The sequence below is a fragment of the Choloepus didactylus genome, chromosome Y (assembly GCF_015220235.1).
Source record: "Choloepus didactylus isolate mChoDid1 chromosome Y, mChoDid1.pri, whole genome shotgun sequence".
In the NCBI taxonomy this organism is placed as follows: Eukaryota; Metazoa; Chordata; class Mammalia; order Pilosa; family Megalonychidae; genus Choloepus; species Choloepus didactylus.
In genome coordinates, this window is record NC_051335.1 from 9,211,511 (window position 1) to 9,226,111 (window position 14,601).

At 35.6% G+C, this 14,601-nt stretch overlaps 1 protein-coding gene across 1 annotated transcript; it reads right to left on the reverse strand.

Annotated features, from left to right (window-relative positions):
- Positions 1-4,461: 4,461 nt before the first annotated feature.
- Positions 4,462-6,135, reverse strand: LOC119524319 (heat shock transcription factor, Y-linked-like). Its single transcript, XM_037822928.1, has 2 exons — positions 5,623-6,135; positions 4,462-5,154 (listed from the first exon to the last, which is right to left on the reverse strand). The coding sequence occupies exons 1-2, from the start codon at positions 6,133-6,135 to the stop codon at positions 4,462-4,464; spliced, it is 1,206 nt and encodes a 401-aa protein (XP_037678856.1).
- Between the last annotated feature and the right edge of the window lie 8,466 nt (positions 6,136-14,601).

Genomic DNA, 14,601 nt, shown 5'->3' on the forward strand with positions numbered 1-14,601 from the left:
AAAGCTGGCAGTGCAGAGTGAAGACCAACCAGTGGTAGCCTGAAGGCAATGGAATGTGTGTTGTTCTTGGCAACAAAAGTAGATTTCAGTGGGTTTAAATATGCATTTACTGATTACTCTTTCAATACATACTGAAAATACATCATGTGGCAGACACTGTACCAAGTCAGTGCAGGGTGTTAATGAGAGGCAAAGAGACTACCAGGCCTCCTTGCGGAGGTGATGGCTATGCTGCGACCAAAAAGATAAGTAGGCAAACAGAGAGCCCCAGGCAGAATGGAGGCAAAAGTTATGAGGCAGGAATGAGCACAGGTGAAAGCAGTTTGTCTGAATGGAGCTCTGGATAGGAGGAAAGGAGATATAAATTGCAAAGATGAAGAGATGCTGCATCTTTAAGGCACTTGTTTAAGCCATGCTGAAGTTCTTCACATAGAATCTACAGAGAATAAATGCCAGGATACAGAATCAGGGCTGCTTTTGTATGGAGCAAGAAGGTGACCTAATAAAAGTGTGCATTAGAAAATAAAATCTGTGGACTCATGTAGGGGAGGACTTAAAAGCAGAAAACCAATTGCAATGCTTTGGTGACAGCAGAGTGAGAAGCACCCTTGTGAGGTGATGGCATGAGGAAAGACTGCCAGAAGTTGAAAAACTTCATGGAACTAATCCTCAGGTCCTGGAGCAAGAGGCAAGTGAAGGAACAAGGAGTTCATTCCTGGACTTGGTACTGTCATTTCTGAGGACACCTCTGATCAGACATCAAGATTTCACACCATAGCAACTTTGGGCACGTCAGAAGAGACAGCCATTTCCTGAAAAAGGTGAAAATGATGAAAGCCCGGGTGACTCTTGGAATTGCTGACAAATTCAATCGGAGGAGTGGCAGCTCCTGGGCCCTACTCAGAAGGACCTGAACTGGAAAAAGATGTTGGAGAGCTATAACAATCTGGTGTCAGCGGGGTATCAACCTAACAAGCCAGATACGTTCTCCAAACAAGGAGAAGGGTGGATAATACAGCAAGAAATCTGCAGTTGAACCTGTCCAGAAATCAAGAAAGTTGAGTCATCTGCAGGGGCACTCGCAAAACCAAAGCTAACTGAAGAGACTGGAACAATGTCATGAATGTAACACCTTTGAAAATATTATTCATTCGGACCTAAGCCATTCACCTTTAAGGCAAGACCATGGGAAAGCTCTGAAATTAAACTTAACTTTAGTCAACCGGGCCGCAAGCTGTGGATGGAAGAACTCTGCTGAGTGTAATGGAGATGGGAAATCCTTCTCCATGCAAAGCACAAACAAGTTCATACTGAAATTAAATTCTCTGAGAGTCAAAAACCCATGAGCACTAAGTGCCAACTCATTATGCATCAGAGAGAAACCCCTTGGATGCAGCATAAGAGTCCCAGCTCACTGAACACCAGAGAACTTGTACAGGGGAAAATCTTCATGAATATGCTGAATGTGGCAAAGCCTTTTATGGGAAAGGAGAGTTCATTACACACAAGAAAAACAAAACAGGAGGAAAGCCCCATTGATGCAATGAATGTGGTAATTTAATGTCTCGTTTTACATTAGAAGATGCATACAGGAGAGAAACCCTATGTGTGCAATGATGGTGAAAAAGGCCTCACCCAGAAGGTCTGTTTCATGGTACATCAGCAAACTCACACGGAGAGAAAACTTTATATATGCAGTGAATGTGCACAAAGCTTCATCGGAAAGACAGGCCTCGTATCCCAGCAGAGATTTCACACAGGAAAGTTTCCGTTTGTGTGCAGCAATTGTGGAAAATCCTGTTTGAAGAAGTCAGGACTCAGTAAACATCAGAAAATTCACACGGGAGAGAAACCCCACGAATGTAGTCAATGTGGGCAAGCCTTCATCACAAGCTCATTGTACATCAGAGAACTCATGCAGGAGAGAGACCCTATGAACTGACTGCCAGCAAGTCTTACCTTACCAAACATAGGAGAATACACACATAGACTCAGACAAGGTAGAAAATCCTTCTGCAGAGAATGACAGCTCAGTCCATACTAGTGAAACCCTGTTAATACACAAGAAAAACCCTATTAATGTGGTACTTGCACAAATGGTTTCTGTGACCCCTCTGACAACACAGTGGACTCCTAACAAATGGAAGCATGGTCCTTTTGGAACAGCCTCCTGCCAGATGTGCCCCTCAGGAAGTAACACAAAATTCGCACAGGGGCGAAACCTTCTGAATGCAGTGAATGTGGTACTGCCTCCAGTCACATTTACATCACCAAAAAACCCACAGGAGTGAAATTCAGATATATTCAATGCAGAAAAAAAGAAAAAAGTTTAGCAAAATGTTTGGCTCATTATATTGTACACTGAGTGAAATCATATGAATGCGGATACTTGGAAAACCTGACACACATTTGTCCTACATAAATCTGTACAGGGATACAGAGACATAATCTGATGTTAAACTGGACACATATGTGTTAGCTGCTCTGGAACACTTGAGATCACCTAAGTGAAGCAAAAAGATAAGGTAATTGTTATCTGGATGTTGCTAGAGGTGAAAAACTTTACAGAAGTTGGTTGGTGGGAAAGGAGCAATATTTGATTGTAGGACTTTGGGGCACATATGTTACTTCAGTTTCCGCAGACCAGTGTGAAGCAGGATCCGTTGAAACTGGGCCCTGCACCATAAATAAGGTGCAGAGGCTCCTATGACACAATAGCCCTACTAATCTATGCACTCATCCAGTGAATACCAAGTACCTGCTTTGTTCCCACTGTTATTTCACTTTTCCAGTGGTGAACAAAACTTCATTGCCCTCCCAGAACGGGCGTTGAGTTAGCTGGATCATATGTAGGTGGTATCTTTATGCTCCAGGTAACGTAGTCAGAGAATGTAAACATCTCTGTTATATGAAATGGACATTGAGTATGAGATCAAGAGCTTTGTGGTTAGAATGAGGTAGAGTTAAAAAAAAAAAAAGTCTGAAATAGTTTTTCTTCCAAGGGACATATTATGACTTGACTGGAAGGGCTGGTGAGGGAGGATAGCTATTAACAATGTTTATGTAACTGAGGCTAAAAATACATTTGAAAAACTATCCATGTCTTATCTCCCCTTCAGGATTCCACATCCCTTAATAGTTTGTGCCAATTCAATAGACACTAACCGCATGTGGCAATTGAAATATAAATTGCTTTAAACTAACTTTAAAATTTGATGTTCTGTTGGACTCCAGTTTCTAGAATTATGCATTTCTCATGACACAGAAGAATGAAAAATAACCATTTGTTGATTTGGAAGATGAAGGTGAATGGACTAAAGAGTGAGAGTATTTTCTCATTGTTTGGAATTAGCTGTGGAAGGCAGTTCTAAAGAAGAGTTGTCCAAGAAAATGTTTCGTCTGTACGTGTGATTAGACAGGGTCAATGCCTGAATACTAATGGACAGAGCAGAAAAGGAAAACAGTGTCCAGAGCACACAGAATAAAAAGGAGGATGAGAACCTCAGTCTAAGGTAGAAGAAAGTATAGGAGATGCAAGGAGCTAAGACTCCCCTGGGAGGTTTTGTAGAAAGATACTTCTATTTATTTTTTTGACAGATCTATCATGCTTGAGATATGTCATCATTCCCAGCTCCTCTTGTGAGCTGCTGAATTAGGACATGTGATTTCTCCTGTCTTCAACATTCCTTCTTACTCTCCTGTGAGTGAGGTTCTTGTCCTCTTTCCAGAGTTCTTTCCCTAACTTTGACCTAATGAAGTTATCGTATCCTGGTTAGGGAAAAAAAACAAGGGGAGGTGGCAGGGGCTGGTCCTTGCTGCTTTAGTTGTAAAATTCCCTCATATGCTGATGGTGGCTTTTATGATTCCAGTGATGACATGAATAATGGAAATCATGGTTACTAGGCTGGCTAAATTAATGCTATGTTTTCAAGCATGAAATATACTTTGCCAATCTTCTCTGCCAAACTTTAAAATAATGGGTGAAATGCAGTGTAACTGAAGAAACATTAAAGGAAATAGTGTGCATTTATCCTTTCCAGATTTATCCTTGCATCTAGTTCCTCCTCCATGCTATCCGAAGTTAGGACCTCATTTGATTCATCCCAGGTTACCTCTCCCTATCTCCAGTTTATTCCCTTTCCAAACACTTCCATTCTTTCTCCTTCCTTAAACAATTAATTAAATATACCAATATGGATAAAATTTACATACACCTCAACTTTCCTGTCAAATGAACCAAAAATCCATATAATGACCAAAATATACCATAATAACCTGTAATTGAAATAAAACCCCAATTAACTCTTAACCATTTATAAAAATCAGGAAAATGAAACAGTGACGGTAAACACATGAGTTTATTGTTGAAATAAGAGACATGCAGGGGCTTGGTTGATACTTGCCAACCTAAAATTTTAGTCTTTGCTACCCTGCATAATGTGTACCTTCTTTGGTAGAAGGTCAACTGAAATTAGGATAGTGTTGGTAAAATAAAGATGGTTCAAGAGCTGACCTTGAAAGAGAGGTGGCAGATGGATCAGCTATCACAGCCACTGGGAACCATGGGTTGCCTGCTTGTAGTAGGTTGCAGAAAGGAACCTCATTGGCTGGTAAATTGGGATGACCAGTTGCAAAAGAAGGCAGCTCAGCAATCAGTCCAAAATAACTGTTCTGTATGTGAGATATGATGTATTGAGAAGCAGAAGTTGTAGTTGTAACAATGTTTACAATGCTGCCATTTGTTTGAGAATAGCTGCTATGTGAGTGCATTTGGTAAGTAGTCATCTGGTTTAAAACAGCACATTTATCTGCTAGTTGTTCCGATGGTATAACTGAAGTTGTTGAGGGAAGAGAAAACTCATTTCTAATTGGGACAATTGTGTTAGCAACTGTCTGGCTGATTAAAGGCTCCCTTGTTAAAGGCACATTTAAACTTGTACAGGGTGAAAATAAACTTTCTCTACTAGTTTCAGCAATGAAACTAGAATTCTGATTGTCTGTATTATTGCCCCCTACTATAAAGTACTTCTTGTTGAGGTCTTGAACTGATGAAGCAGACACTGGAGAAGCATTTTTAATCCCAATTCTTCTTTTCATTCTTCCTAAAAGTTGGGGGCAGCCTCTTCTAAAATTTGGATTATGGTAGAACTGTAACTGAAACAAAGGAAAAAGTTACTTAGTGACATTTTAAACCAGAAGACAGGAGACAGTAGCAAACATAACCTATAAAATCTCAGATTTCAATTTTGTCATGAAAATTAATATCAAATAATACACCTATATTATTGACTTTCAAAATTTACTTATATTTGAAATATAATATTATGGTCTTTTAGTGAGTATACGTTGTCTGTATCAACTTTGAGTGCCACTTCTCTAGTAGTTTCAGGGCCTTTATTTAGGGTTCAAAGATAAGATTCAAAGTTGTTAGTAAATATTCTCATCATCCTCAATATTTAGCCCAAGTTGTCCTCATTTAAAATTAAGGAATTTCAACCTTAATATTTTCATGTGATTTTCAAAATCTAATTTTAGTCATATATGTTATCATATACTTGGTGACATACAAAATAAAATTATGTTTATCCTCTACATCAGAAGTAACTGAAAATCTTTGAGTACCTTGCTTAAAACAGAGATGTCTTTTTCTTTTGCCAGAAAGTCAGCTAGCGAAGCAGATCTCTGAAAATTCGGTTGCACTTTACTGAATCCATAGAGATTAAGCTGTCGAATCAAACTTTTCATACTATCAGTTTCAAATATTCTGAAAGGAGATTTTCTTCCCAAAACTTCTTTCTTAAAGAGTTCTTCATTAATCACTATAGAAGTTCCATTTTCATCCCACCAAATTGACTTAAATCGGTCACTTTCAACTATTTTCCAAAGTTTTCTGGGAAAGGTCAGAGAAAAGAAATCATTATCTTCATCTGGTTCAGAAACACAAAATGTGTAACGTGGTCTTTTTATCAAGGAACCTTCAGACAAAGCCTGAAAAGCGTTTTCTTCAATCGTGGACCTCAAGTCTGAGTCTCTGGTGTATGCGTAATCACACAAAGGAGATCTAATGGAGGTTTCTGAACCAGTTGATCTATCTTGAAGAGAAGCATCTTGAACTTCTGAAGAAACGTGTTCCATCTTGAATAAATTTTTCCTCAGCGACTCTTCTCATCTGCATGGCTTTGTACACTGCAGCTCCAAATGCTGCAGCTTGTAGGCTGCACAGACCAACTAACTCTATGCCATCACAATGCTTCTCAACCTAAGTAGCAGTGACATCACAAGATGACTCTGGTCTCCTAGCAATTAGTGTGTAACATTCAGCACACTCATGATGAAATTAATGCAGTTCAAGGAAAATATAGGTGGATTACTTACATTATGTACTTATGCAAAAACTCATTTTCTGCAGAATCTTTTCAATCATTTAATTAATCAATCTCTTGAGTTCATGAAATAACATTGATTTACTCCCTTGTCCACAAACAAGCAGCAAACATGCACACAAACAATTTCAGAATGAAAAATAGGTATGTTTTATGTAACTAGTATCTGTATTAAATATGGTAGTCAAGCATTTTCACAATCATATCATGCTAATAATAAATGATTTTATTTAATATATCTGTAAACATCTGATCAATATTCATGAGTTAATACTAGATTTTAAAAGAAAGTGGTAGTTTATAGTTAAGAAAATCCCCAAGACTGGGAAATGAAAAGTAAAAACAGGGTCATAACTTAAATAAGTTCTTGTGCATGTGTGTGTGTGTGCAGGTGTTATTCTCACCTCCTCTTCAAATTAAACACACAAGGAGAATATCTTAATTAACTGTGTGCTTTTCTCCCTCTTACTCCCACTTAGGCTCATCAACCCCAAGAGAGACGTATTCTAAGTTTCATGCTTATAATCCTGACTCGCGTGGCTTTGGGTAAAATTTCAATGAATGTGTTGATATTTGCTACATTTTAGGAGATGATTGTCCTTTTACCCATCTAAGGAAGTCATTATTAAGAAGTTGTCATCATTCAATAGTATTTTTTTATTTAGCATTTTGTGCATTAACGATATGTAATAAAAATATCCCACATTTGTAAACTTTGGTAAATTGAATCCTACTTAGAGTCATATTCTTTACTTAGGGTAAGGTAATACAATAAAACATAGACTTGGTAGAATGAAAGATAAAAAAATTGGAGCAAATTATTAAGGGATTCTTTTTCAACTTAAAGTATAATTTTCTCTTTTCAATAAACGTATCTTCCTAACTAAAATATCTTAGTGATTTACAAATTTCCACTATAATTTTTGAATTTCTCCCAATTTCCATATTTTTCTGACTGCCAATAAAAATGAAGTATTATGATGGAAAACAGATTACATGAAATCTTTCAGGAAAACTGAGTTTTAGGTAACAGTGAGGGATTTTAGGGATGTCTTCAGCAGACATTTCTATTACTGCACACACAATCCATGATGTTTTCCAGCAGACATAGTCACATGGGAGTAAATAGGAAAGGGAATTTTAACCAAAAGAGTGGAAATCTTGTTTAATGTTAACTTTAAAAAGATACAGTTAAGGTATGTGATATACTTATAAAATATACGTGGTGTAAAAATTATGGTCACTCTCAAGTTTATTGTTAAACTGAAATCCACATATTGCAATAAAAAGGAAGAAATGTACAAAGAAATGGATAAAATCACCAAAGAAATACTTCCAATGTGTTCAGTCAAATAGGGTATTTTAAGTTAAGTTAGTAAAATGTCATCAATGTGCCACAAAGTTTAGTTTGGTGTGTCCCTGTTTATTCCTGGTGATATAATTTGAGCAAATCTAGGGAAAAGAAATCTGCCAAAACATTTAAAAATAAGAAACCAAAAGAAAAGTTGTAGTATAAAGAAGTATTCAGCAACTTTACAATAGAGAAGCAACTTAAATATCCCAAATTTAGGAAAAGTTGTTGAACTCTGGCATGATCACTTTATGGGTTATTAAAATAAGCTGGAAACAATATTGTGACATGAAAAGAAAACAGCCAGATGCAGAAGAAGAAACTGTAGTTGTAGTAGCTCTGTGGGGCACAGAAGACACAACATTGGAGCTCTACCGCAAACACAGAAAATAGATCGAGTAGATAATCCCCTTGCTCTGGCATAAATGTTGGGAAATTAAATGAGGAAAAAATGGTTAGATTGGACCTAATAAATGATAAGCTAACTTGAAAGCTAAAATACGATGTGAGAATTTTAATGCCCAGGTAATGGAAGGCAGTAAGGGAAAGAAAGGGATGCTATACTCCTGTCAACTTTAAAATTAATCAGGAAGAAGATTAGGTGAGAAGTAGAGGAAATGTAAAGATTGCAGGCAGAGTATATGGTTAGAAAAAGTAATAATATTAAAATAATAGCTCAGATTATTAAAGAAATAGATCTTGATAAGGAAACTGATACTAGCAATGCAAAGAAAATCTACCAAGATAACTGAGATATTATACAGAAAAAAACTAAATTTTTGGTGACAGCCTATGTAGAAGAGTAGATTATGTGTCTAATGTAATCTCAGATTCAATGTTACCAAATATAGTTGGAAATGATATAAAAATGCTCTTGGTATTAATAAGTAGAAGGAAAAAGAATTTGTTTTCTTAAGGAAATTAATAAAGTTTTTTCTTTAATTCACCAGAAATCACCATTGCAAGCACAATTAGTTAACCAAATTTTTTATGCGTGGATTGAAGTATTTTACATAATAGTTCAATTTTCAACATACGCAAAATTTGTTTCGTGCTTTATACTTCTCATAATCATTTTTCTACCTGGTTTCTTAGCTACTGAAATATAATTTTCAAAGCTCCAAAGTAAGCTAATAAGCATAACTATCATAGAGTATTTGAACTTTTTATGAACCAGCTTCAGTTTTTTCTAGCTTGTTATACATTATTATATTTCTCTGTGAATAAAACCCTGGCCATATTTTAGCTAAAGTATCTATGGATCCTTTATAATTCAGTCACTTAATATGTCTATTCAAATTCTTGTTAAGATTTAAATTATCACTTTAAATATTATACTTTTCTGAGCCCTGTGTTCTCATTAATAAAAATGAGGAAAATTCATACCAATACAGGGGAAAATTACTAATAAGCCAACGACATAAAGAGTATCTCTATGCATGTATATATACAGATACAATCATAAATACATATATATTTTTCTCTCCATTCCTTCAAGTGCTTCAGCTGTAAAGATTTTTAAATATTACAGTGTTTATGGTCAGGAGTGATTCAATCTAAATATCAGAATTTAAAATGAACTAATGGAATTCTACATGAAATAAAAGATTTCCTGTGTGATCTTAATCTGATAACTCTTTGACAAACTCTGAAGAGAATTTCTCTTGATGAGAAATATTTCACGATAGCTATATATTTAATAATATAATAGCCATATACATTTAAGAAAGTAACTCTGAGGACATTGCATTTAATGCTAGCAATAATATTTTTAAAGGAAATGTGGTTTTAAAAGAAATTGCCAAAGAAGGAAATCACAACATGGACACATGATATTGGCTCCACTTAACACTTACAAAATCCTTTGTCAATTTACTAAGGTGACAGATAAAAGGATACAAAGGGAAAAATACCTTTATTATTATCCCAAAGTATAATGAGATCTAAGATTGAACTTTGAAATCTTTCTAAATTTTCTTTGGAATAGTTCAATTAATTTACTAAATGGCCTGCATATATCTTTATCTTACAATAAGTATTCACTTAAGAGAAACAGATTTCAGGTACAGTTTTTTTACTGTTGTTGTTCCTTCTTTGCTTGCTATGCTTTTGTAATGAAAGTTTTGTCACAGCAAGGCAAAGGAAACTTTCAAATCCAGAAAGAATGCAAAAGAATCTAGTTGGGCCTAACACATTATCATGCAAAATTATACTAACCATTCTCATTCTTATATAAAATATACCTATACTTTAAAAAAAAGAACAAAATTGGAGGGCTTCCAATTCCCAAAGACCTAATTGTAAGACCCAGGACTCTTAAAACTCCCACAAGAAAATGTAGGGAATAATCAGGCAATGGTTTCTGAGACTTAACACTGAAAGCACAAGCATCAAAAGAAAAAATAGATAAATGGGACCTCATAAAAATTAAAAACTTTTGCCCATCAAAGAACTTTATCATGAGTGTGAAAAGACAGCTTATTCAAGGGGAGAAAATACTTGGAACCACAAATCTGATAAGGCTTTAATATCCTAATGCCCAGAATATATAAAGAAATCCTACAAGTCAACATTTAAAAGGCAAACACATAATCTGAAATGGGCAAAAGACTTGATTCATCATTTCTCCAAAGAAGATTTACAAATGGCCAAAAAGTACATGAAGAGATAATCCACATCAGTAGCTATTAGGGAAACGCAGATCAAAACAACAGTAAGATGTCATTTCACACCCAGTAGAATGCCCACTTTTCATAAAACAGAAAATAAGTTTTGGAGAGGATATGGAAAAATAGGAACACTCATTTATTGCTGGTGGGAATGTAAAAGGTGTAGAGGCTATGGAAGACAGTTTTGGGGGTCTTTGGAAATTTAGGTATAGAACTGCCATGACTTAGCAGTCCCACTTCTATGTATATACACAAAAGAATCAAAAGCAGGGACTCAGACATGTATTTGCACACCAATGATTATGGCAGCATCATTCACAATTGCAAAAGTATGGAAGCAACCCAGGTGTCCATCAACCAATGAATGGATAAATAAAACTTGGTATATATACACCGTGGAATATTATGCAGCCATAAAAAGGAATGGATACATGAAATAATGTGGATGAACCTTGAAGCCATCTGTTGACCAACATAAGCCAGACACAAAAGGACACATATGGTATGATTTCATTGATATGAAATAATTAGCGTGAGCACACTCAGAGAGTCAGAACCTGGAGTAGAGGTTACCAAGAGTCTGGTTGGGGGTGGGAAATGCGGAGTAAATGATTGAATTGTACAGTTTCTCTTTGGGCTGACTGTAAAATTTTTGTAATGGATGGTGGTGATGGTAACAGAACATTGTGAATATATTAAACATAGGACTGTAAACACTAACAGTGGTTCCTATTGTAGATGGTCAAATACAGTTAATCATACAATTGTTAAGTACGTTCTTTTATGAATCCAACAGGTCCTACAATAATGCAAGGTATTAATAGTGGGAGGTTATATGAGAACTCTGTATTTTATTTATGGATTTTGGGTAAATCCACAGTTCTCTGAAAAAAACAAACAACCAACCATTCATTAAAAGAATATTGTGGCCCATTTCCAAGTGCTTTGTTGAAGGCTATCACTGTCCTTACTTTTATAAATATGAACTGTGTTCTAAAATCTCAAATTTCTCCTTTACATTTTTGTTCATGTTTTGTTCTTCAAAGTGTTAAAACATTTTACAAATATGCCTAGGAAAGAAATAATTTTTCCTACATTAATTGCAGATAACATAAACCTAACTTACTCTTCTTATCTTACTTACAGCTTTGCAAATATTAGTTTAGTTCCAATTGGTATGCACAATTGGATCCAGATCCCTAAAATGTAAAACGAAAGACAAACATATGTAATAAACTGAATTGGATGATATATTAAATTCTGTGTGTTTATATTATCTCATAGTCTCCATGATGTAAACATACAATCCACGATATTAATTTAGGCCCCCAAAACTGTCAACACTGTCTGCCCCAATTAGTCTTATATTATTTCCTGTTCTTTCTAGTTTTTGCAGTGAGTGCAGCATACCTTTAAATTTTTTACCTGATAGAAATCTTGAGGAAACACTGATGGATTATCATGATACAAGGACACTTGAAGTAGGAATGTGCCATCAGTATTGTGCACCAATTCAAAAATTTGGATGAGCAATTCATACTCAGCAGCTTCTTCAAAATCCAATCTTTCAGTAGCCCTCCCCTCCACAGTGACAGGGAGTTACTTTGTGTAGCCACCTTCTTAATGGATATATGTTAAAGGTCATCAGGTTTGGAGGGATTGGGGGAAGAATTTATCCTGAACAAAGCATTGCAATGTCCCTTATCTGATCAGTGTTGATGACAAATCTCCATACCCTTGGGTCACAAAGTCCTGTTGAATCCCTAATCTCACACCCTATGGAATGTCTTTGTCCTAACATTTAAAACCCAACCCCTGGGATACCCCACACCCACACCTTTGCAAAACCCTAACTTCCATCTTTCTTTGGCTGGCCACCACAGAGAAACATCTCTCCTGTCCATAAGTCCCATTAAATTCATGTCTAACAGTGTGCCTGGCATGTTCTTTGGTCTTGTGACTGAGATGAGTTGGAGCAGTCACTACACCGCTATTTTAATCTGGGTTCCAGAATTACTCTTAAAAGAAAAAAAAATTACCTTCATCCCCTAAGTCAAATTTAACCCAAAGTAAGCATAAGAATGAACGATAATGAATATAAGATTTTCCTTCTAATTTAAGGGATTTTAGAATTTACTTAACCACAAGATGCCTGAATATTTGCATTTGTTTTCAAAAGCCCCACTAACTTGCCAGCCAAAGGAGATGTCTCAAAGAGAAAATCATGAACTCTGGAGGCCACCCCAATGGGTAAGGTTGGCAGTGATTTTCAAACCTGTTTTTTCCCCGACATGTAGTGATGCTTTTTAAGAGAACACGATAAGGGACCGCTGACCCACAGCTCATCCCAGCATTCTCTCAGCTGGCTTTTTAATGAGGTTACTGAAATATTTCCAAGCATGAAAGTAATTTCAATTTAAATTTCTTAAGGTTGTGTTTGTTATAAAATGTACTCCACCCATTCCAAAAGCTGTTGATTTGGTAGGTAAACCATTTCAGTCTACAGCATTTCCAAGCTTGTTGCTCAAACAAACAGCGTGAGGATGGCTTGTGGAAGGAACAAGTGAATTTTGGCCTCTTTTCTTTGGCATTGATGCCTTTCAGCATCTTAACGTAAGTAACTGTAAGCATAATCATTTTGTGCCTCTGGAAGAAACAGTGATGGAAGTATAGGAGAAGTGGTTGCTTGAACTAGACACCAACTAAGCAAAAGGCTGTAGAAAGAGTAGGAAGGATGATGGGTTAGAAACACTTAGTTGTTCTTAGTTAGACCACGGGAGGTTTATCCTCAGGGAAACTCAAGGATTAAATCTCTGGACCCAGGAAAAGTGAGGGAGACAGGGTTTGACGTTCAGAGGGTAACTATGATTTTTCCTGTGATTTTTGATCACTCTTTAATACTTCAGTGCACGAATTTTTAGAATTCTAACCTACCTCTCATATATTAGTTTTTCCTACAGATAAATAAATAAAATTTTTGATCAATGAATAATTATTACAGGAAAAAAATTAGTAGCTCGCTTATTTGTTAGTACATTTCAGATGTAATTTGATGCAAGGAGATGTAAACTATTTTTTTTTTCTTAAGTAAGCTTACACTAAATAGTAAATGAAAATAACCACATAATGGTGATTTGTTCAGCTATTAACTTTTATTTTTAATACAGAACTGGTTACTTTTTATAAATATGAAGGTTACCACCATACTTTTCTAATCAGAATCACCAGACTTTTCCAAAACCTAAGCTTGACTTTACAAAATAAAAAGGGAATCCTTTAAAAACCATTCCCCAGTGACAGCATTATAAAGACTGTGCATTATCATTATTACACAAGTACATGATCATGTTATGTAAACTGTCCTATAGCTTCCACCTTTCCAATTTATATAAAATTGAAATTTATTTATTATGACACATTGAAAGAAAACATACTGGATCTAATTAACTTGGAATGTCTAAAGGAAAACTCATAATTGTTTTCAGAGAAAAATCATAATACATGTTTTGTAGATTTATACCATAATTTAACTATTGTAAATTGTTGCATCCGATTATTAAGAACTTGAGTTTGTGTGGAATATTTGTTACAATTCATGAAGGAACATTTTTATAATTGTACTATTAACTGTAATAGTACAATTAGCTATAGTCCAATGTTTACAATAGGATTCACTGTTTGTGTTGAATTCACAAACTGTTGTATTACATTCAAGTAACATATATGCAACATAAAGTTTCCCCCTTTTTAATCACATTCACATACATTATTCAGTGCTGTTAATTACATTCACAACATTGAGCTACTAACACCACCATCCATTACAAAAATTTTATAGTTAACCCAAAGAGAAACTCTTTACAACTCAAGCATTAACTCCTATGGATAGGTTACGTTAAGTGACTGAATCATAAAGAATCCATAGATACTTTAGCTAAAATGTGGCCAGGGTTTTATTGACAGAGAAGTTAATAATGTATAACAAGCTAGAAAAAATTGAAGCTGCTTCATAAAAAGTCCAAACAGTCTATGGTAGTTATGCTTCTTAGCTTACTTTAGAGTTTTGAAAACTGTATTTCTGTAGCTGAGAAACAAGGTGGAAACATGATTATGAGAAGCATAAAGCACAATACAAATGTGTATGTTGAAAGCTGAACTATTTGAAAGCTTAAGAAACCATTGCCTGATCATTCCCTAC